The sequence below is a fragment of the Nyctibius grandis genome, chromosome 3 (assembly GCF_013368605.1).
Source record: "Nyctibius grandis isolate bNycGra1 chromosome 3, bNycGra1.pri, whole genome shotgun sequence".
Lineage (NCBI taxonomy): Eukaryota > Metazoa > Chordata > Aves > Nyctibiiformes > Nyctibiidae > Nyctibius > Nyctibius grandis.
Genome location: NC_090660.1, coordinates 77,099,479 through 77,123,557, shown reverse-complemented (window position 1 = coordinate 77,123,557; position 24,079 = coordinate 77,099,479). Strand labels below are relative to the sequence as shown.

At 40.0% G+C, this 24,079-nt stretch overlaps 1 protein-coding gene across 1 annotated transcript in view; it reads right to left on the bottom strand.

The window, feature by feature from the left end:
• The window catches only part of KCNB2 (potassium voltage-gated channel subfamily B member 2), a 201,773-nt gene that overhangs the window by 168,237 nt on the left and 9,457 nt on the right, over positions 1-24,079 (bottom strand). Inside the window, exon 2 of the mRNA XM_068396372.1 lies at positions 16,847-17,531. Coding sequence (XP_068252473.1) covers positions 16,847-17,425 — 579 coding nt within the window. The 5' untranslated portion in view covers positions 17,426-17,531. The remainder of the gene's footprint in view (positions 1-16,846; positions 17,532-24,079) is intronic.

Here is a 24,079-nt window from a genome sequence, read left to right as displayed (position 1 = left end):
GAAGGCTGGAGCACCTCTCCTATGAAGAGAGGCTGAGAGAGTTGGGGCTCTTCAGCCTGGAGAAGAGAAGGCTCCGGGGAGACCCTCTAGCACCCTTCCAGTGCCTGAAGGGGGCCTACAGGAAAGCTGGAGAGGAACTTTTTACAAGGGCATGTAGTGATATGACGAGGGGGAATGGTTTTAAACTGAAAGAGGGTAGATTTAGAGTAGATCTTAGGAAGAAATTTTTTACTGTGAGCGTGGTGAGACACTGGAACAGGTTGCCCAGAGAAGCTGCAGATGCACCCTTCCTGGAAGTGTTCAAGGCCATGTTGGATGAGTCTCTGAGCAACCTGGTCTAGAGGAAAGGTCTTTGCCCATGGCAGGGGGGTTGGAACTAGATGATCTTTAAGGTTCCTTCCAACCCAAACCGTTCTATGATTCTATGATGATTCTATGATCACTGAGCACGCTGGTCCATCCACAATGACAGCAACACTTTGGCTGTCAGCACGGCCCTGCCTCCAAACTAATAAGCCTTTCCTCTTACCAAGGTGAATTAATATGAGGGTAGCACCGAAGGGTGATGCAGAAATCCACCTGCCAGTCCTGAGGTAGACCAGATGGAATTAGCTTAGGAAAGTTTGCCTGCAACCCATTTCAGAACCCAGAGGAAGCTGACTGCACGATTATAAATTCAGCTTGTGCAAAGTATACTGGAAGAGTAGGCAGGTTGCAGCATCTCAGAGGAGATGCTTCACATCTGCTTACCGAACAAAAGGAATCTTCAAGCCAAAAGACCAGGACAGAATTAAGAATCAATGACTATGGATAAATATATAAAGCAAACTCTGGATGCGTCTGAAGACTTTTTTACTCTTTATCCCTGCTCTTAGCATTCCTTTTTGTTTTCCCACCCACAAAGTCTTTTTTATTGACTTTAATTTAAATATTAATTCACTTTTCAAGCTACACTGTAGAAATCTGATCAAAGGCAAATGGTTACTATGATAAGTAGCTGTTAAATTCCATAAGTATAGTGTAATCTATAAATTTTCTTTTAAACAATAGCACCAAACTAAGCATGTCAAAAGACTCTGGGATCAACTGACATGTACACCATTACACAGATACACCCACAATATATTGGCTAAAATAGCTTATGTCCATTAAAAGGAATAGAAACAAGACATCTGAGTCCCTTAGGCTTGTAAGCTTGAAAATCTCTGCCAACATTATTAAATGGGAACATTATTTAATTAGCAACGGTAAGGGAGGATAAACTCTGCCCATCTTAGTTCTAAAATATGTAAGACCAGATTTTCACAGAAAGAAAAGATGGTCCAGATGTAGGGGGCTGTGTAGGACATGAAAGATTTGGATCCAGTTCCCCGCTTTGTCATGGACTTTCTGTGTGACCTTAAAGTAGCTGCAGTGTACCTCAGGCCCACATCTGCACAACAGGGCTTCTCTGCTCTGTCAAACGACTGTAAATCTCAAATCACTCAATATTACAACGCATTCAGTACTCAAACAATGACATTAGGGACAGATGAGAACATACATCCACTTGTCTGCATTTAATTTGTAAGTAAGGATCATTAACTTTACTCCCCAAATACTATAAAATGTTCATGCTTTCTTTAATATATGTGTTTTCACCACACAGGTGAGCTTGTGACACTAAATCTTTACAAGGAGTGATTTACACAACAAAAAAACTGACAATATAATATTAAATTTTTCTCAAGCACAACGTATACCCCGCTCTGGCGAACTTTCATTTGGGCTGGTGTGTAGACATACTTACATGACCTAGCACAGCTGCAAAGAACCTCACTTTGCACAGTAACTTTTGTATGTACGTGCCTAACCCATATGCACAAGCTGTCAGTAAACATGAGGGAACAGCTGTCCCTTGCTTAGTTTAAAATTCTGTCCTACACAGTTGGAGAAAACACTGCTTTGCATTCACAGAAGGAATAATCTCACTCACAAGTAGGTTAGTCGTCAGACCTCCTCTTTCAGTAGGTAGCTGTCACTATGCTCAAGTTCTGTGCTATGAATGAAGACATGGCAAACTGGAGAACTTTTGTATGAAATCATATGGCCACTACCTTCTCTTTTTGATGAAAAGGTCTGACAATAGAAACAAAAACTTATGTGAGATATTGAGCTAAGTGTTTTTAAGAAGAATTGAGCAATATTGCCATGGCTTTTAGGTGCCAAAACCCTAATATGCACTAGGACTTCAGCACATTTAGATACTTGCTGACTATTTTTCTCTTACTCCATACCTTGTCCTTGGTCTTCTTTTCCACTGATCTCTTCTAGTCTTCGGGAAATTATCTGGTGACTTGCACTGCCTATTCCATTTTTCTTGAATCCTTATGAAACAATGTCAGCTCTACAGCTTGAATATTAGGTTACTTACACAGGATGCAAACATAGTTATCTAAACTGCATGTGTTATTCCAACCAACATGCATCTTGCGGCAGATACAGGTTTCCTTGCTTCAACACATGATGAGCGGGCCAGAGCACTGACACCCGGCTCTGTCCCCAGGGCAGCCTGTCCCCAAAATGGGCTGCAGCTCAGCTGCCTCAAAGCAAGCCCTCGTGCACAGCCCTCCACTTGCCCAGTGCCCTTGTGTGGCAAGGCTACACGCAACAGCAGCTGCTGTGCAGAGGCTGAGCTCTCAACATCGCCAAGCCTGTGCGCCTGGAGGGTTTCCTATGGTCCAAGGACGATACTTGAGATACATACTACTGTGCAAAAGAAACAGCATTCACTGGCACAACTGCGACTACAGATTTTGCATGGAAGGGGAAGACGACTGCTTTTGCTGTTCAGACACCAACATGGCTCTGTGTTTTACTTCTTCATTTTGATCTATTATCTCACTCCCATTTTTTTAGAGTACTGTAAATCTCCTTTAACAGCAACTGTGTTTCAAAATAGCACCCTTAAGCCTAGGAAATCTACCTTATCTGTGACAACTCACCAAACAATGAAGGCCACAGTATTTGACATCATTGTATAAATTTATCAGGGTTTTTCATCCACTGAAAAATGTATCTTCTTTTTTTCTTACATGCTAGATCAATGTTAGGGCAGTGCACACCAGAGGCAATGGATGTTTGTCTTTCTGCTATAAATACTTCAGGAGACTTAGGTGAACATCCATCTGGAGGGGAGGTTTCACTTTAGAGAAGTTTTAAAACAACAGCTACGGTAATATTAAAATATAAACATTTTAGCAAAAATAGACCTCAAGAAAACAGAAAGATGGCACCGTGGGTTTTTGCTTGACTCCTAGTTGACTCCTTCATGCATGTATAATAGGGAAAACTATTTATACAGGCATGGGAAATGAAAAGGGAAAATCCAGTTAAAAACCTCCATTCTTCTTTTGAGTTTCACTCATGTACCTCTGTGCAGGTTCAGTGTCATTTCTGTGCCCGTAAGTGCTATTTGCCTATGACAGAGCAGTGGAGGAAGTGTGGGACAGAACTGCTTCTTCCATCCATCATCACACAGATCAAGGAACAGTTACCATGTGTACTGTTGCAGGCAAACTGATATGCCCCAGGGATTCCCCAGTTAGCGTCCTGGTTAGCGTATGCCTTTGAAGCATTGCTTCTCCTGGCAAGACCACTCTTGAGTTCAGCCTAGTTCCCAATGGGTAACACTCCTTTTCATACAACTGGAATACAGGGAAAGGTTCAGAGCTTTTTAAAGTCTTCGTCCCATCTTCCTTTTTAAAAAAGGAGAGGGAAGAAGCATCAAACAGATTTGCAGTCGTGCCTCCTGCTTCCAGCAACTGACATGGGCTCTCCAGCAGCTTGCACACCGGCTGTCAGCTTGACTTCACAAGCAGAAGACATCTGTGCTTGCGCAGTGCCCTTTGCAGCTGCACCGTGGCTTTTCAGAGAAGCCCTGAGGGAGGACGCCTCAGCGAAAGCTTGGCAGCAGTAAAACCCTGCTAGCAACTGTGCTCTGTTAACCACTTCTCTGTCACACACAGCCTCCTTCTCGGGAACCTGGGCTTAGGTAAGGGTTGGCTTTTGGTTTTAAATCAAATTAGAGAGGTAATAGATGATGCCGCAGTTATAAATGCTGAAGTTACATTGATGTGAATGAGGTTTTGCTGAAACATATCAGACACGTTATCAGGGATTCAGTGCAATGATGGATATTTCCAAGATTAGGCTTATGTTTTCAATTTCATACCCTCAGAAACTAAACAATTTGTTTTCAAATAATGACAGAAATCAGTCTGAGAGGAAAGGACACCTGTGAGTCAGAGACACCAGCTCTCTTCAAAGGAAATTAATTTTCTTTCAGAAGAGAAAAGTACTTCAGAAGAGCTTATTCTCCATACAGGCTTTACTAACATCAGGGGCACAATATTGTACCAGACTTGTCCTGCCATCCCATCACTGCTGGTGTTAACAAGTACCGAGAATGCTTCCTAAAGAGCATGTCCAACCCTCATCTATTCCCTCTATAATACACTCATCAAGCAGATTACCCTTCAGTCGAAGACCTCTCATCTCCAGTTAGCTACTCTAGTTAAAAAACTCCCTCTTCAACACACTTCTTTCATCCAAAACTACACATACAAGCACGCAACAAACTGCATTGATTCTTCCTGAATTCAATAGACTGAACAAGCTACTGAAAAGCGATGAGGAATTATTCACCATTTCACTGTTATTGCAGCAGCTACAGCATTTTGGGTTAATTTTCATATGTAGTTTAGAATTAAATTTGTGCACACCAACCTCTCCATCGGGCAGCAGAATATACCAACCTACAGTTCATATTACAACTAGTACCAGGTTCACTGAAGCATCTATAAGGATAAACCTGAGGGTCAAATGTTGGCTAGCAAAAGTACTTATAAAATAAAATATTTACTGTAAGAAACTAAATGCAACTAGCAATTAAGAAATTGCTCCTATCTGTACGTCTGCAATACTGGGTTGAATTTTCCCACTTTAAAATGGCCAAACAGAACCATAACACATGTGAATGATATGACCATTGGAGCAGACTTAGAGCTGGTTGGAATTTGCTACAGATATTTTTTTAGCTAAACAAGTTGTTTTCTGTTAAAAGTATCTTCTTTTTTTCTTTTCTTCCTTCCTTCCTTCCTTTCTTTCTCATCTACCGTTTTTTCAAACTTCACGTCTTCATTTTCATCTCTGGGTGAGATTCTTCAGTTCATTTTTCATGGTGCACCCACCTCCTCTTATGAAAATACAGTCACGAGGAGAAAGAAGCAGAAAACTCAATACATAAGGCTAAAATGAGACCAGAACATGCATCCACTACCAGCGTTGGTGGAGTGAAAATGTTTCTGGTGAAAATGTTTCATTTCCGAGTGCTCACTAGGATGTGCTTATATTCAGCTAAGGGGACAGGGGGACTTTTTCACCAATACCTGGATCTAATCCATCCCCTAACCACCACACCTATTAACTGACACATGAAAAGAAAAGTGCCAACATTTATACCGCTCTCTCTGCAACTTCCTAACAGGCCACTCCAGTGGCCTTATAGATCAACTTACAAAATTTTTTTTCCCTTTGTGTTACTATTTTGAAAACTCCACTTTTAAGTCAACTTAAAAAACATTTTAAAGACCCAGAGAAACTTTGTTACTTAGGATTCAGTTCACAGGTTTTTAGCTTGTGTACCTTCTAAAATAATTGGTCAGCTCTGTTCAGCTTTGTTTCCCGTATCATTTGTCGACCTCTGACAGAATAAACAGTAGAAGTGTAGGGATTTCTTATTCTATTTCTTGTCAAAGATAACTGAGATTTTTCTCAGATTATAATGTCTTCTATAATGAACTTCACTCTAGCATGAAACCACACCATACTTCTGTCTTCAACTTCAAGCCTTCATGCATCATTTATTAAAGTAACGGAACACTAATCTAGATTTCTAATCCTGTCTGAAGAAGCATTCTCTTTCTTCCCAACACACAAGTTGCTCATCAAGGTGACCCACAGGACCTTCAACCTCATGGCTTACCTCCTTAGGAACCAACTCTCTCACGGACGTGGTGCCACTCTCCTGACCTCAGCTAAACACCATCAAACACAGTAAATTGCACTGCACAGACCCGCAGTTTGGTAACAGGCTGAAACGACATAGAAAATCTTGAATCATGATGAAAAAAAAACGCTGACCGTATGCAGGTCATGGGCCAAAGGAAAGGCATGAGAAGCCACCTGTGCTCAGTGTGAAGGGTTATTAAGTGTTCTGCCAGGACACAGGGGAAAACAGTAGAAGCATCTCAAAATGAGTCCAGGCTTTTGGTCCTCATTTTGGATTCATGAGAATGGCCTACGCATCCCCAGAGCTCTAAGTGGGTTTCCAGCCATCTTAGTTGAAGACGCAAAAGTGGCTAGTTATAATTCCTGCCACGGTACTGCAAATGCTCATCATTCCTGCAATTACATTACGTATTGCCAGTAAAGAGACTAAACTGTACCATGCGGGCTTTGAGGGGCTGCTGAGTACAGAACAGACTTCTGATCAGATACAGCTCAAACTTACAGGCTCAGCTCTAAAGAATGCCTAAGTCATTTGTCCCTCCTGCTTGAATTCTAAAAAAGGCTGTAGGGTTCAGTCAAACAGGACTGGCCATATACCTACGTACTCTTTTCATATTAGGTGTTTTCCCTTTTTGTGCTGAATGCTGGTAGGAATGGTCTAAAGTGCTTTGAAGTCAATGACAGTGTTTCAGCAGAATTCAGGGGCATTAGCCAAGTTTTCCTGTGCTATAATCTCACAAAATGTATTTGCATACACACATAGACCACAGACCAAGATACTTTTGGAATAGTTTTTTCAAATGGCATTTAACTTCACAAAAGGATTTATATAAAAAATTTTAAAAGATAATATACAAAATACAAAGGCTTTGTGAAAATAATAGAAATGGAAATGAATTCACAGCTCCTCTCAGAACAAGTCTGTAACACTTTTAGATGAACTCTTGCAGTCTGCAAAACAACTGCCTTATCTACTTTAATTTAGCAATATCCACTGTTCTCCAGAAAAACCTCCCCCAAAGCCAAACACAATGGTAGATGTTCCAGTAAAGCAGAACAGACAGGTCACCCGAGGAGCCTTCAGTAAGCAATCCAAAAGGAGATTACAGTGCTTGGGAAAAAAAACTACGCAAATGTGAGTTTGTAAACAAAACGATGCCATTGTTGTCTGTCACAGAAACCCGACTGACTGAAGAAGTACAAAAAAAGGGGCCATCTCAGGAGTTCACCAAAAATACCATCTCTAACAATATATTAAATCAAGGCAAGCTGGACTGTCCCAAAGCATGCCAGCAGCCACCCCTTCCGATGGGGCATTCTGCAAGTGGCCAGTGACACCCAAAACTGTCATTGCAACTTGGCTGTCCTTGGGATAGCTCTGGCATGTACCATACCTGAGCTATTTAAAGTAATGTGTAACACTTGCAGTTGCATCAGCAGGGACCCAATGAAAGATGAGTGGAGACACTGAACTCCAGATAACTAAAGTGCCTTCTGCAGTGAAGCTCATTACGCCCTTGGTGAAAAAAAAAGATCTCCCTTTAACAGCTGTTTTGTGAAGAACTTCGCTCCTCTTGGACTTTTATTTAACTTGCCTTTTAGAGGCTAGAACAGAAAAGCTTAGATAATCCTAGAAGGCTTTTTTATTAGTCCAGTGGAGTGCCAGCTTTTAGGCAGGAGCTTAGGGGAACACAATACCATTTCCCACAGCAGCAGGCATAAAAGGTTCTCAGTGAGGAATGAACCTGACTGAGCCTCAGAGATCAGGTAAGACTCACCCAACTTCAGGAGTTCACCTTGTCATTCAGATAAAAATTACCTCAGACTTCAGGTTTGCATCCCATGTTCTGGTTCCTGCCTTTCCCTACATTGTAGAAGAAATCCTGTATGAGTATTTCTAACAAGTAGCTACAAGATGATTTCTAAATTCAGCAAATATGATTCAGGCAGTTTGCAGGCGCTTAAGTACCGAGAGGAAACCACTGCTCTGATTGCCTCCACCACCTCACACATTTTCTCATTGTGCAAAATTATGAATTAAAAAAAAAAGGCTCAGCTGTCAATATTGTATACTCTTACACATAGGATATGCATGACTAAAAGCTCCAGCAACACCAAATACACTTTTTGGAAATAAGGGCTAGTTTGTTAATATGTAGACTTAATGGTTACAGCGTCCAAGTGTGCTTTTCAAAGACAACTTGCCCCTTTCCACTGTTTCTCAAACACACTAGAAGACCTGTCTCAGGTACGGTATGTGGAGTACAGGCATTCACGCACTCATAATGCCATAACATTGATGTGGAAAGGACGCTGTACACTTAACCAAACAACTTCAAATGTAGGGTTGTTGCCTGGGTCCCAAACGGTGCAAATCAAATACACTTAAATGGAAATACACTTACCTATCCCACCTGAAAACCTGGCCTTATTGCAGGTAATATTGCAATTCCCCCAAAGAGGAAGCTACCAAGGCATGTAAAGAGAAGACTGTGGTGGCTTCATGAAAAGACTCTACTGGGACACTTCTTTGATCCCAAAGTCACTTTGAGGCAGCTGTGCCAGTGTCACATGTTTGTTTTCAATATTCCCTCAAAGGATCTGGGGTCCAGTGCTATGCATCAAATATTCACATATCTTCACCAAATAGAAAACTCATGAGTCTGCCATGATAAATACAGTGGATTTTTTTTCTGAAATAAGTAACATGTAGAAATCTCTTTGGCTTCCTGGTCACTTGGGTGCAGTTTTTTGCTCTTTTACATCTTGCAACAAAATCAGAGACTCAAACAGAAAGGCCAATTTGCAGGTTATCACACAGATTTGTTATGTTGTCAGCTTTACAAAAGCAAGATGGAGCCTGTTCATACAGACAGTAAGTGCAGCCCTTTGCTTATACAGATTTGGTCTGGATAATCCTTCAAACAACACCACCTTCACATCATTTAATTTATTAGTGTAGCTCCATGACATCTGATTGTTTCTAAATCTCTTACATGAGACAAGACAATGCACTGGCAGCTGTTTATGAAAACACGGAACGGAAATGCAACATTTTTAGGACATATGATCTGCCTCTGGGTGAAGGGAAAGGCACAACACCCCGGTCTGTCCGCTCAGGCATGACACAGCTTAAGTGACATGTCACAGCTGAAAATCCAGCTCGCGAGATGCCTCTGATGTTACTGCGGGGCATGCCGTAATGCACAAAACATTACCATCCTAACCAGAAATACCGCAGTACATATTTTAAAATGTACATGCAATTGATGCTGGTCTACACTCAATTTATGGTAACAGCTATAAAAAAACTGATATGAGTAGCGGTAAAAAAGCAGACATTGTAGAGTTAAATTGCTCTCCTAACTTAAGAAGGACACATGGGGCTGGGGTAAATTGGAATAATGCTCTCTACCCATTACGGCAAAGGATAGCTGTTCTCATGCAGATTGTACCTGCTGGTAATCCACTGTAATCTTGTATATTCCAATTCCTAGCATGTTTCTCTGTGCAAGAGCTACTGTGTGATTCTGTGAATGGTGTCACAAGTATCAGCACACTCTAGTCGTTACTTTAAAACTTTGTTTTGCAAAATGTCACCAATTAGATCTTCTTTCCAAATATGACGGATGGATTCCCCAATTTTTAAAATAATTATTCTTGCCTTTTTTCCCACTTTAACAAGACTCATCATGAAGTCTCTTTAATTTTCCTTAATGTATCCCTAAAACCAGAGGCAGTGAAGCCCCTTCTCACAGCTCCAGGAAGGAAAGATCCCTTCCCTCTCTTCACACAATGAATGGGGATATTTGCTGGTGCCAGCGTTTGAAGCCAGCAATAGACTGTCTGAATATGAGTCACTTCATCTTTGCCCTTGGCACTGCTTCCAAAATTTCAGCATCTGATTTACTGAGAATTAAGTGTCAATAATAAACAGGTCAGTCCAAAGGACATTTTACTCATTTTACTCCAATAGTAGTTTTTAGTAAGTTCTTTTAATAAGTTTACGGTAAGACCTTTCAGCACACCACAGATAAGATCTCAGGGCTGGAGGGAACCCGTATGTAACTGAGGTATTAAACACCTTTGGAGCAAGACAGATCAGATGGTAGCTCTATTCCCATGATACATAGGTTGACCAAAAATGCTGAATCATGGGTTACATGATACTTCATATAAGAAGTATAAAGAAGGTAAATAATCTTTTAATGACCAACTCAGCAGCGAGCACACACAAGCTCTTAAAACAAAATCAATTAACTACTGACAGTCTACTGTGTTCCTTGATATAGTATCTATTGAAAAAACAATATATTCACTTATCTTTCAAGACATTAAAACACTTTAGTTATTAAATATGAATGACTAGGACCAAATAGAATCTCTTTGTCTTACAATCACATTGACTGACTTTATCATTTGGCACAAAAAATAACTTCACCTTAAAAGCAAAGAGTGGTAATAAGTGTCTTGGCCAGAAACGATGGTGAGATGAAGATACATGTTTATTACCAGTGACCATCCTCTGCGCTTTACCATAACTCAGTTTCAGGAGACAAATGTCTTTAAGGTATTGGGAGTGAAAATGAAAACTGTAACATTCCTGGTAGTACATTCAGATAAAGGCCCATAACAGGATTCCCCCCAAAAATAAGTTGAAACCAGAGATCAAACAGAAGTTCAACCCACACATCAGCTAGAAAACACCACTTACCTTCAATGAATGTTACCATGCTCTGAGGCATATGATATACAATACAAAAACTCTTGGGAATTAAATTAGTACAAAAGCCATTCCTCACACTTTAAAAAAGAGACAGTCTTAATCTTCTGTCATCTTCATCCTTGGTCTACAGTTAGATGGGGAAGCATGTAGAATATAAGCTTTTGTAGGGAGAAATGTTAACAAAATCAGGATGACACAGAACATGTAAACCTATACTGAGAAGAGGACATAAACAAGAAGTGTTTTGTTCATACAACACAACAAAGGATGTAAACATAAGAAAAAGTATTTCTTTCACTTGAACACTTTAATATTCTTAGTGCAAACATTCAGCTGTTGACAGATACTTTCCTCATGTGTGATAGCTCTTCTCTACAACACAACCAACCAGCTAAAAGTTTTCCTAAAGTCTTCTGAGCATATATGATGTGAACTTCAACCTGAAAAGAACCTGTAGTGTACCTTAATTAGGTTTTGCCCCTGAATGAACACTGTGTGACAATCTAGGAGATAATTCATAAGGACTTGCAAAGGAATACTGAAATGTCTTACATGACACTCAGCTATGTTCTGAAGTCACGCATAATGACTCTGCTAATTTGCACTAAGCCCAAGACCACTCTTAAGCTACTCTGCAAAGTGTAAACAGGCATGAGAGTCAGTGTGAATTACATACAAAAAAGACTTACAGAAAATAAGAATCAGGCCCCTAACATATAATGGGTGTGTCTTCTCTTTGCAAGTCACTGTAGCAAGCCAAGCCATAATGCACCTGGTTGCTAAATACAATTCAGTGGCCTGAATCTCCTCTTTCATGCTGCTTTTTTTTTTTTTTCCAAACAAATTTTTTCACATAGGGGATTAGTTACTGAATGCAGCACACAAACTCCTCACAATTTCCAGCCAGGCTTGGGATAATTGTACCTTCTGTAAGCCACAATCCATTAGTTAGCTGATAAGTTAGCGTGCTTTTCACAAAGGAGTAATACTCATGTTACAGTCAGTAATGCAAAGCAAAAAAACACCCCAGAAAACAAAACCCAAGAAAAAAGAAATCAACAAAATAATAAAATAAGGACAAATGAGCCATGCAGAGAAACAAACGGAATTAACAGAGAATGCTTTCAACCCCATCAGGTTTCACACAACTTTAAAGAAGGCAAACCCCATGCTGCAGAGCCACAAAGGCCAATATTTTACCCCTCTGTGTATGTACATCAATCGGGGTTATGCAAAAAAACAAGGACAGAGTGTGACTGACCAGTCATTTTTTTAATGACTTAAGTTATTTATACTACCTTTTATACTTGATCAGTTAATAGTCACACCAGGCTTTAAGGAAATATTCATGTGAGGAAGAATGATGTGCACAAGAAAGACCTGTAGAATCAATCCCAAGTAATTACTCTCTAGTTGTAGCCAAAGGGCCAACATGTGATATAAAATACCAAATGGAAAATCTGAGTGATGTTTATTGATAACATTACTGTAAGGTGCTTAAAATACTCTTGTAGATGAAAGGTGATTGAGACAGTACGAGATATCTTTAGGCACATATAGGGTCTCCATTTCTCCAAGACATTCCACTTATTTCTGACCTCATTCCCTATATTTATAGTAGATCATCTGCACTAGAAACATTCCATATTTATTTAGGATTTAGTCCAAATGAGTTTCATCAATACAAAACAACTGTGAGAAAAGAACCAGGCTCTTGGATTCTACAAAGAAGAATGAAAGGAAGAGCTTGTGCATTAACACTTCGAAAGAAACATTAAATTTATGGGTTCATTTGATTCACACTCATTCCAAAGTAAGGCTCCTCTGATTTTAAGTGCACTGGACAGAACAATATAACATAGATGTAGTTAAAAAGGCTTCATCTCAGCTAGGTTCATCCTTAATATCCCAGTTCAACAAGGTGCTGAACTGTAGGCACTTATGCAATCCAGCTGCAGCCAATTCACATCCACTGAAATCAATGCTCATTCTGGTATCTGACCAGGACCTCATACTACTGATAGGTTGGTCAGAGCTGCTAGTGCACTAAGGAGGCTGTAATAGGTCCAACAACTGTAATTAGAAGACCAAATGATGACTGTTTTTTTACTTCCCAGCCAAAAACTCCAAGGTGAAAGACAAGACTTTTCTGGAGAAAAATGGATGTACCATAACCCCACTCTGGAGAAGGTCTATTCTGCTTCAGACCTCTTTTCCATAAAGTTTCAAAGTAAGTTTTTGTTTTGGTTTTCCTTCACTATGCATTAGTAAAATAATTTTTTTGAAATGGAATTTTCACAAAATACTGGCTAGACAATAATTATAAATAAATGCCTGGTCTAAAAACTCAGATGTTACTCTGAATCAAAGAATGTCAGATTCTCGCAAAACTCTGTGGCTTGGGGACCAGGCTTTGGGACTCCTCTGGGATGCAGAATACACAAAATTCCCATTCTTCCTACTTCCCAGCACTGCTTCTCATTTCATATTGCTGTGCATGTCTGAAATGGCCAAACTTCTGGACATGTTTGTCTTAATCCTACTTAAAAAGGTTACAAATGAGAACACAGGAAAATGGGAGGCAAATCCTGTATTCCTCAGTTAAAACCTCTACTGAATTCACAGAGAGCTTTGCTGGGGTGAGGACTAAGCAAGAACTGCTGTGCCTAGAATACTGGTGACTGAGATGAGGTGCACGCCTGCATTTACGAAAACTAAAAAAACTCACATAGTAAAGTGTGCCTGTATTGTGCCACAGTACTTGACCTATAATATTCCTTTCTTACTAGCTAACCATAGCTTTCATTTCTTGCCATACATACTTCTTGCTCTCTCCTATTTATTGTCACAGACCCTGTAAAAAACCTGCTGCTCATACTCTGTCACCTTGTTGTGTCTCACCTTGCTGTAGGTGAAGTCAATGGCAAACCTTCGATGACCTTGAAAGGAACAGGATTTGTCCTGAGGTGCCTAATCCAAAGCAGGACTCCCCCTTAATTCAGTCAGCTTTGGACCAAACCTAGAAGGGATCTGAGCAGAACCAAGTGGCAAGACACAGCCACATATCAAAACCACACCTGAGTGTTTACCTCGCATTCCTAATCTTTACATGAAAGGGATTAAAAAGCAAGCTGTTCCTGTCAACTGCAGGATCTGAAGGACTGAACAGGCATCTGTAGGACAGCTATGCACACTGACGTGGTTTCACCTCTTTCTATAGAAGTTCGAAAGGGAGCAAATATTTGAATTCGAGGCTTCATGGTAATAATTCCTCATTTGGTTCCCAACTTTCCACTCCTGAAATCCCACCATCCTTTCTACCCCTACAGAGGAAAGACGATGGTTCTGCTTCTTGCTTCAGGACAAACTAGCAACTTACCACATAACAGAACAAAAGACAAGAAATCTGAAAGTGATGTTATTCAAACACTTCAGATAACACCTTGCCGCAGAGCCTAACACAGTCTGTGATGGCTCCAGACTGTTTGGAAGTACATCCGGCTGATTCCAGCATATCTTGTTTTACATGCAACTCTGTTTCCTTATGTTCCCCAAGTCTGAATGTGCTGTGACAGTGTTTGCTCTCTATATGTCATTCAGGCAAGTTTCTACAGCCATCTTTGAGATGTCATGGGTGTATCTGACTAAAATTTTGGCTCAATATTTACAGGTTGAGGGTCACTAGAAAGAGAAACCAAATGCATGTAATATGGTGACTTCCAGCTACTAGAATCACATCAAATGGCATTAATATAGATGGAAGGCAACTGAAATAATGACAACCACTGCAACATGTATACAAGTGCAATGTGAAACTCCCTGTAGCAAGAAAGCATAGAACTGTAACATTCGATCAAACTAGGAGATGAGGGAAAAGGGAAATAAAAAGGTAAAAAAAAATATTTAGATGTCTTGGAAAATGAAAGCAAAGGCCACTTTCATTTGTGTAACTTGAGGAGAAATCTGACCTGAGTGGCCAAAGGGGGATTTTCTCAAAAGCTCAGAGTTGCCCTAACTCCTTTCAAGCAAATCCATGACGGGGCACTGTTAAGTTACCAGAAGAGTTCGGTCAATGGCAAACACTCATGCAAGTCTAACCATGCTATATTTCTGCATTTATCCACCAAGCAAAAGAAGAAATGTGAGTCACAGGCAAAGAACCTAAGAATCAGTATTTTAGTTTCGCCCTATTCATCTGGTCCATGTTACTGTGTTGACTCCTACCTAGTCTTAGGAAAACATTAATTAAGCATGTGTCCCAAGCCCTATAGGTGACAACCTTCTTTTCTACGTTAAAAAAAAAAAAAAAAAAAAGATTGTACAAACACACTGTTTTCTCTCCCCTCAAATCTGCCTGCCGGGTATGGTGCGGGATGTAGCTGAGCCAGTGCCTATGGCTGGGCGACCTCCCAGCTCGCACGCAGCATGTCCCAGCCACGTGGCTCCGGGAGGAGGAGAGGTCTGCTACAGACCACATCAGCGATGTTTCAAGCCATGTAGGACTGAGAAGCTGGTCCCTGACTCCTGCAGGCTCTGTAGCAGCTGTGTCACAAAAGTGCTGGGACAGCTGATGGATGCTGGCTTGTACCAGGGGATCGCGGTGTGTAACATGGCCTCCCTGAACGCTTTTTGGCACAACTTATGCCCATCTGCTTCCCCTCTGCTCCTTCTCCTGGAGAGGAACATATGGCCCAGACTATGTATCTCAGAAGCAGAAAATGTATTCATATAGTTTTCTAAAATATTCTGAATACCTTCTTTTTTCTCCTATAAGATTTTATTCCAGTTATGAACTTTACATTCTGGCACAATAAGTAATTTTTTTACAAAAGTAAGTCCTTGCTTAAACAGTTAGGCAGCCCACAATGAAAAACTAAAATAAAAAAAAAATATGTGTATTGCACCTCAATAGTAAGAAGTTGCTATTGCAAGAAAAATCTTTTCCAGGATTCTGGTTTTTGTCCATTCCACCATCATATATTAATACTTACCTTAGTCCAATTGCGTTGCATCCAATAACAAATCAACAACAAAAGAAAACAAAGCCATAGTTAAGCTTAACATGAACATCTAAAAATAAAATATTTTCACTCTGAGTGGTTCAAACTGGAGACAAGCTGCCACAATTTTCCTCACATTAAACAGTATCCCACAACACAAATAGAACAATGAAGTTTCCTCAAGAAGCAAGAAAATCTTTCTTTTAAATAGCAGTACCAACATCTGCATGTGCAGTCTCGCTTCCCTAACAAGGGTAAACTTTTCCACTGTATCAGTAAGACTTTTGGCAGCTTGACTGTTTGAAGATAGCAGTACGGGAACAACACTTCATCTGAATGTTTCCTCATTTTTGCCTGAATATGTACAAATTTTACATATATATATATATGTGTACATGTGTGTATGTGTGTATATATATGTGCATAATATATACTTGTTTATATATATACATGCATACATACAAATATATATATCTCTATGTGCGTATATATATGCTTTAATATTTTAATACTTTTATACAGAACACTCTAATTCTTGATTGCAAAACCGTAGTATAAGAGAAAACATACTGCAATCCTTGCTCACTGTAAAACCATGCCAGACAGCAGCGGTTGACACTATTCTTTGATAACCTATCCAGCACACCTTATGAGACACTGATACCACACCTATGCAGTGCCTGTAATAGGACAAGTAGCAATACTGAAACGGATGTTTCTCATAACCAAATGCTTTTCTAACAAAAAAGTAGGTAGTGTTCTCTGGCTGTATTTTCATCGAAGTATTTAATATGAAGTCCATCAACAATCACACAGATGTTTCTGATTACATACAACAAAAGCAAAGCATAGCAGTTGCCTAAAATCAACTGAAGTCAACAGGATTCCTTCTGCTGATTTCAGTGGGTTTTAGGACAGATTTGGGTGTATTCACTTCATGATATGTGGATTTTTAGATTCGTCTTTTCTCTACGTATTTTAGTGAAAGTTGTTGATTCCTGCATGTCAGATACATGGGTCATGAAACCATTTTCTACTCTCTTTGTGTTAAGCCTACTGTTTGTCCTACCTTTGCTGCCACAGATGAGTTAGGTTTCTCCAGCAAGTCCCAGAGCTTCTTCCTTTTCTCTGGGCAGCAGGTATTATCAAACTCTTCCCCTTCTCTCTCTCGCAATGTCTCTGCCTCTCTCCTCAGCTCCTCATTCATCTGCTCTTTCTTTTGATGGTATCTTGCCTGGCAGCAAGATTCTAAATATATCTCATCAATCCCCCAGTAATCAAGCTCCTGGCCAAAAGAAAGAGCGCACATTTCTTCCATCATATGTAGCTTCCCTGTCCTGTAGAAATTCAAAATGGAAGTGAAAGCCCCTGGGTGTCGATCAAAAAAATACTCATTTTCATTTAGATTATAGTCATCACATACTTCTAGCAGAGATTCATGAGTATTGCAGTCTCTGAGCTTTCCTAATCGTGTCCTTGGAAGTCTGTCCAAAGTCCTCCACAGCACTTCATGGTTGAGCCCACCAACATTTATTTTAACTCTCCGTGAGCACGCTTTGCTCCTAATGATCTCCACTGGTTCTGGAGGCAGAGAAAGGGTAGACCTTGAAGACTTTCTGTTGATCCCTGGTGGAGCCTTCTCAGCCATTCTGGAAAGGATGCAGTTGTAACACCAGAGTCTTTAGGAGAATGAGCTTGGAGACTACAAATATTTGGGCAGAGTCCTCTTCAGACAGACAGCTCCATTCCTGAAGCTAAAAAAGACAAAAAATTAGAATATTGCAATGTGCAATATATTCACCAATCTGTCTCTGTTTCTCTCCTTCCACGCTTTTATATGCAGATGAAAATTTAATGATGGTAATTTGCTCTCTCTACAGTGAGACTCTTTTGTGGTAGTATACAGAACCACTGGAACAACTGGAACAGCTAAGAGCACTACGTTTAAGCAAAGGAAAAACTCACTGAAATTTCTGCATTCATGAAAATCAATTGTGACAGTTTGTACAGAGGACTTGTTTTTTTGTTGTTTTGTTTGTTTTTTTTAAAAAATCAGTTTCTGATGCAGCCACGTTAGCTTAATCTGATTACTTATCAACTAATTTGTGAGGTGTGCTAATGGAAAGACTGTAAGGATGCCCATAAGGAAAAAGTGAGACAGAGGCTAGCTTCCCTTTTACCGAAAAATTCCTGTTTGGGAGATACTGAAACTGAATAAACCAATTAGAGCACATAAAAATTTCCTGTGAAACCAAACTGCTTCCCTCCCTCTCCCAACTCAAATCTTGATTTGCTGTATTATTTCATGGCCAAACATTACTCACCAAACAATTCAATTGCCATCCTGACAAGTCGAATTTTCTAGCACCAGCCAGTGCCGATTTCTTTACAAACAGGTCAAAAGAATCCTAACTCTTCTACAGCCAGCTGACCAGGAATATGCGTTACATAGGCAAGGGCTGTGCATACCGTTCCCTGGCTCCTCAGAAAGGCTCTTCTCTGCCCCACTTGTTCACCTGTTAAGTTGCTGCAGGGACATGACTGCATGACAGCAATCAGCCATCTCAGTTTTAATAACCCACAAGTGCACCCTCACTCACTGTGCCTAGGGCTTCAGTGAACTCAAAGTGCAGCTGTTCATCACCAAATTTGCAATATCAGTATCAAACAGGAAGGAAACCCACCCACCACCTCCACTATGGTCAATTAACTGACACAGTGCATAAATAATAACCTAGCAATAGTATCGTGGCCCAAAGGGAAGAATATTAAGAATGCTTAGACAAGCTTCTCTTCCGAAGTAGGAAAGTCCTCCTCAGTAATTTCCTCAGGTTGACATCTCCTCCTCTTGTTCACTGCAAATCAACAATTCAACAGCCTGGTCTTCTTTTTTTTAAAGTGGAATAACTCCAGCTTTAAAAAAGCATTTGATGTGAACAAGAATTTTATCCTCTTTGCAAAGTAAGCATGAAGGTTGTGACAGGAGGGATTGTTTACCTATAAATATGTCATGGGTAAACACCAGGGAGGGACAAGAACTATTTGTACTGAAGGACCATGATGGCACAAGAACACATGGATACAAACTTACCATGAAAAAAGTGGAAATTTGAAAGGGAATTAGAAGGTCACAAAGACCACATCCTCACCAGAGCAGTGAGGATCTAGAATAATCCTTCATTAAAAGTATCAGGCAAAACAACCAATTATTTCAGCATGTCATCTGACATGCTTATGACAGTCTTGACTATATTGCTAGTATAAAATTAAAATTACTAGATCTCATTACATCTAAACTTTAAAAGTTCCTGCACCAACAGGTAAAGTAATAACAAGGCTCAGCCATGTATGATACAGGTATTTACAGACTCGTACATCCAAAAATATCAGGGAAAAGGAAAATTACCCATCACAGTAATATTTACATGTACAGATTTTGTTTTTTTGGTTGAGTATATAACTCACTGTCTTGTTAACCCCCATGATGGTAATAGCCCAAACCACCACCACGTTAGCAGTTTCACTGTCAAGCTTAACCTACTTCAAAAACACAAGGGCCAAAATATTCTGCCTCTTCCCATCCTGCCTCTAGCACTGCACTGTGAAGCTCCCTCGTGATCTCCCAGTGCAACCCAGAGCACCTCTGTGCCTATTTACGTAAGGGTTTAAGCCTGTAACATTTACCTTCATTCATGAAAAAGATAATCTGATAACTTCACTTGCAAAGATAAATGTCATATCAAAATCAAAGCCCTTATAGCAGTAGGTTTACATAATATATATTCCTTTCTGTTGTGTTTGCTTTGTGTTTTGCTTTTTTCCTTCTTTATCTAAGGCTGATTTTTTCTCTGGTATTACCCTCCTCCTCATTGTCTTAGATGCAAGGGGATGATGGGGGGGGACTTCTGAGAAGGGGGGGACTCAAGTCTGTGCAAGGTCTCCTCACTTAAGCATCTCCTAGTGGTCTGTGATGCATTTATCAGTCTTCTGACATAGAGACAACCACATAAACACTAAGCAGTTATGAGAGGATACTTCTCCACAGAGGAAATATTAAAAACCTTTTTTTTAAAAATTCCTTTTAGACTTTAATGCATAATGATGGTTCTCCTACAAAGGATGTCTTACATAACAAAACACAAGAAGCTAAGAAATTCATAGAGCGTTCTGTCATTCTCCATGAAATCAGTCAACTCTCCAGGCAATTTCTACAGAGGTTCACTAGTTTATTCACTGAATCTCAGGGCTTTCTTCTTTTTTTAAATTAATATGTGTACCCTAATATTAGCAATACCAAGTAAAACACAGCAGAAATCAAGCAGCTGATTTGATTAATCTTAAGTTAACCATATCCTCATTTGCTTTTCTGATTACAAAAACTACAGATATGCAAGACTATGCATTGTTTTAGCTTTTATGCAGTGCAGTTACCACACAGATTTGTTAAACAATGCAAAATTATAGTGTCACCAAGAATGGTCTAAAGCTGATAAAACATTTTCTGATTTGTCAGTATAATTATTGGTTGCATCTTCCTACTTGAGGAAACGTGGCTTTTCTAAAAAGCTTTAAAAATCCTGGTTAACTGTGGTCCTACTGAAGTCAGCAGTGAAACACCATTAAGCTTAGTGTTGAGAAGACTGGATCCAAGGTGCTATGTATGTACATATGTACCAAGGGATGAACCAGCATTCACAACATGTAGCCCTCTGAAAAGATCAAAAATAAAAAGCACTTTCCCAAATGGAGAATCTTGAGACGTGAGGGCTATATCTGCCTTTTTTCCGAGCTCCTTTCGTTGAAATATATACAAGCAGCAGACTACGTAACTTAAAAAAAAATTTTTTTAGTTTGCTTCCTAAGTGCCTGTCTTCACACCTTCTTCTGTTTTCTGCTGATAATTTTTTAAAATTTCTTCCTGCGCACCTTTGCCCCAAGCCTGGACTACAGAGCCTATATTTAACTGTGCCTTTAACAAAAACGTAATCACTAGCCTCTGTTTTAACTACATAACATTTTAAACTTTATAATCCACATTATAAATTTCACACAAAATCACCATATCTTTCATTACAACAAAATTATGCGAATCAGGTTACCTTTACCATTAAATCACCTTTCTGGATTTTAGCTACTGCAACTAACTATTCAGACACTGCAATTTTTGTCCTGAGAAGGCTTAAAATATATTTTTCAGTTTAGTTTATTACCTTAATCTTTCAGCTGCGTGCAACTCCACCATGTACTTTGTCCACCATGGGCTAGTAAGAAATGTGACTACCCCTCGGCAGGCAGGCAAAGCCAGCCTGCTGCTCACCAGCACTACTTAGCAATCAGTGGAGAAAGACACAAATTCTTACCACACGTATACAAAAGCAAATCCTGATAAACCCCATATTCTTTCCTTGCAACAATAAAATGACTTTGTAGGAAAATACCTGTAATATCGAATAAAACTCTTCTAAATCAAAGCCAATTCTTTGCATTAAACAAAAGTTAAAACTGTAAAGACTACTCATCTTTCTCATTCAGTATTTAGCCTCTGATGTTGTTTAGTATGTCCTACTGCAAACCCAACACTACATGCAAAGTGATGAATTTCCCCCAGGGAGCTCTCACTATCCTGAGTGTTTCCAGGGTATCCCAGAGTTTCCCTTCTCAACATCACTAAGAGGCCATCATTACCATTGCTTTATAATGGAGAAATGAAGGTCATAGATGCCTGAAGTATCCAATAATTTTGGCTGCTCAAAATGAGATAGCTGCTTTTTACAGAGTCCTTAGAATTTTTATCCCATTTGATGGGCATGCCTACGTGAGCAGATTAAACCCGCAGGCAGAGGAATTCAGTTGCCTGTGCCGTCACGTCGCCGGAGCAGTGCCTGGCACGGCACAGTTAGGACTCTCCCAAATAATTTGCAGGGATGGCTGGAGAGTCAGCACGCTTCAAGGTCTGCTCCTAATAAGTGGTTTGTCCACAGCCATCTGCTTTGGAGCCTAGGTGAGTTTAACTGCACGCACAGAGGTCACCATGTCAGCTGGCCCAAGCAGCACCGGTCCCTTCCATGGACTGCATGTGCGAGACCTCATTCCAGATTCACATCCAAGCTACTTTTGCATGCCTTAGTCATAAATTTCCCTCCCAATCTTCGCCGTACAAATTGTGCCAAAGAAGGTGGAGATGCTACACTACATAAGCCTGCTTCTCTGTTGGAGCATGTCCTCCCTGTGCATTTAAAGCACAGTGAGGAAAAATGTACATGGTACATAAGAAAAGGCTGTATCATAAGGCCCCCAGGAAAGGGGAGCAAATTTGCTTTCTTCTGACTTTTAAGAGACAAACTTTTACCATTTTTGTCAAAAGATGTCCTTTTGTCAAAACTTGTCAAGTTGTTTGCAAGGAAAGATTGTATTAATTCATTTCCTTGCTTTGGAAACAAATGGAAGGAGTTTTCAGAATTTGTTGAAAGTCTGCCTTCAACATTTTTTAAACAAAATCTCGATTTCTGGTTCTAAATGTACTGATGGTTAATTATTTTTTTTAAAGGTTAAGGAAGCTCTGGATCAAAATGACACATTTTGAAATTATTAAACAAAATAATTTGGGTGATCCCATTCAATGTATTTTTTTTCAGGTCTGGAAAATCTAAGATTAATTTTTTTTTCTTTTTCCCAGGCAAAAATGCTCACTCAAATCCAGAAAAATCTGGGGAGATAATTGTTGCATTGACTAGTTTGGCTATTAAAAATTACTTATTAAAGTGTGACAAAAATCAGATCTACAATCTGTATATAATGCAGATATGTAACACTTCCTGGAAAAATTAGCTTTAGCCTTTTGTAAGTGTAACATCAGGGAAGTTCAGATTGAACAGGAGGAAAAGGTTCTTCACTGAGAGGGTGGTCGGTCCCTGATACAGGCTTCTCAGGGAAGTGGTCACAGCATAAAGCCTGTCAAGAGTTCAAGGAGTGGCTGGACAATGCTCTTGGTCATATGGTTTAGTTTTTAGTTTTAGGCGGTCCTGAGAGGAGCAGAGAGTTGGACTCGATGATCCTTATGGATCCTTATGGATCCTTCCAGATGGAGATATTCTATGATTCTATGATGATTCTAAAAAGCCTTAGAAAGCCTGTGCCCAACTCAGCGTCTGACTCTTGGAGCCTATAAGCTAGGATACAGCAAGTTAGTCAAGAAAAGATAGAGTAAGTTAGTTGTGACTACCTAACACATTTCTACTGAGTAAACAAATTTTTAAAGTGTTACATGCTGGCTTATTTGATTCTATTATTCTGCTTTTTCCAACTTCTGCTTTGCTGTAGTACCGCTGCTACCACATCTCAGCTATCAAATGTCTGTTCTTTGCTTCAAAATAGAAAGACCTGCAGTTTCTTAATGGTGAGCTGTGGGATCTTTATTAATAGCATTTTCCCTTAATTTCAGTTTTTTAAAAAATGGCTGAGATCATAGCTAAAACTATCCCACTCAAAGGAGGTGATCGTTATTTCCATTTCCCACCTTTACAGAAGTCACATCTCATACAGTTAAGGATTGGCAAGCTGAAGGCAGGAAGTGTCAGGAAACATGTCAAAGTATTCCTGAGCATCGCGCGTATGTCTCAGATTCACATCCATATGCAGGAACACATGCCTGCATGCCTGCCTGCAGCTGAGCTTTGATTGTCCAAAATACCAGTGTTAGCGCTTGGGCTCAAGTCCTCAGAGCCAAGTGGCTGAAACCACTTGAGGCTACATGGCCTGAAGGGGCAAAGATGGAGCCTGAGCCTGTCTCCCCTGTGACAGAGCTTCCCTGCAAGCAATGGCTGGCTCACGCCAGACCACAACCATGGGCACAGCCATTGCTGGTGGGTGGCAGGGACTGTAAGAGAGCTGGGTCCTTCCATGAGCTAAGACCAAATCGCACCTGTAGCCTGAGCGCTCTGCTTACAGCTATGGATGGATTGGTCTATGGAAAGTAAGACCTTGGTTAGAGAATAAATCCTGCAAAACCAGCTCTTGGGGCATTACTATGGCTAACTAGTCTAAAACAATGGTTATTTCTATTTCATAACAGACCTCACAGATGATTTATTTCTGGTATGTGAAAAATTCAATGTTGGCTGCACAATGTCTCAGAGATATGCAGGAACACTCGAAAAAGATGGGGCCTTTTATAGACAAACTTTTCAAATTGACTAAATCAGTCTGTCTGCTAACTCCCTATTCTCACCATTTTGAGCACAGAAGTGTCTTTTAGATGGATGAGTTGAACTTCACCAGGAGCAGCAGACTCAGTGGCTTTATA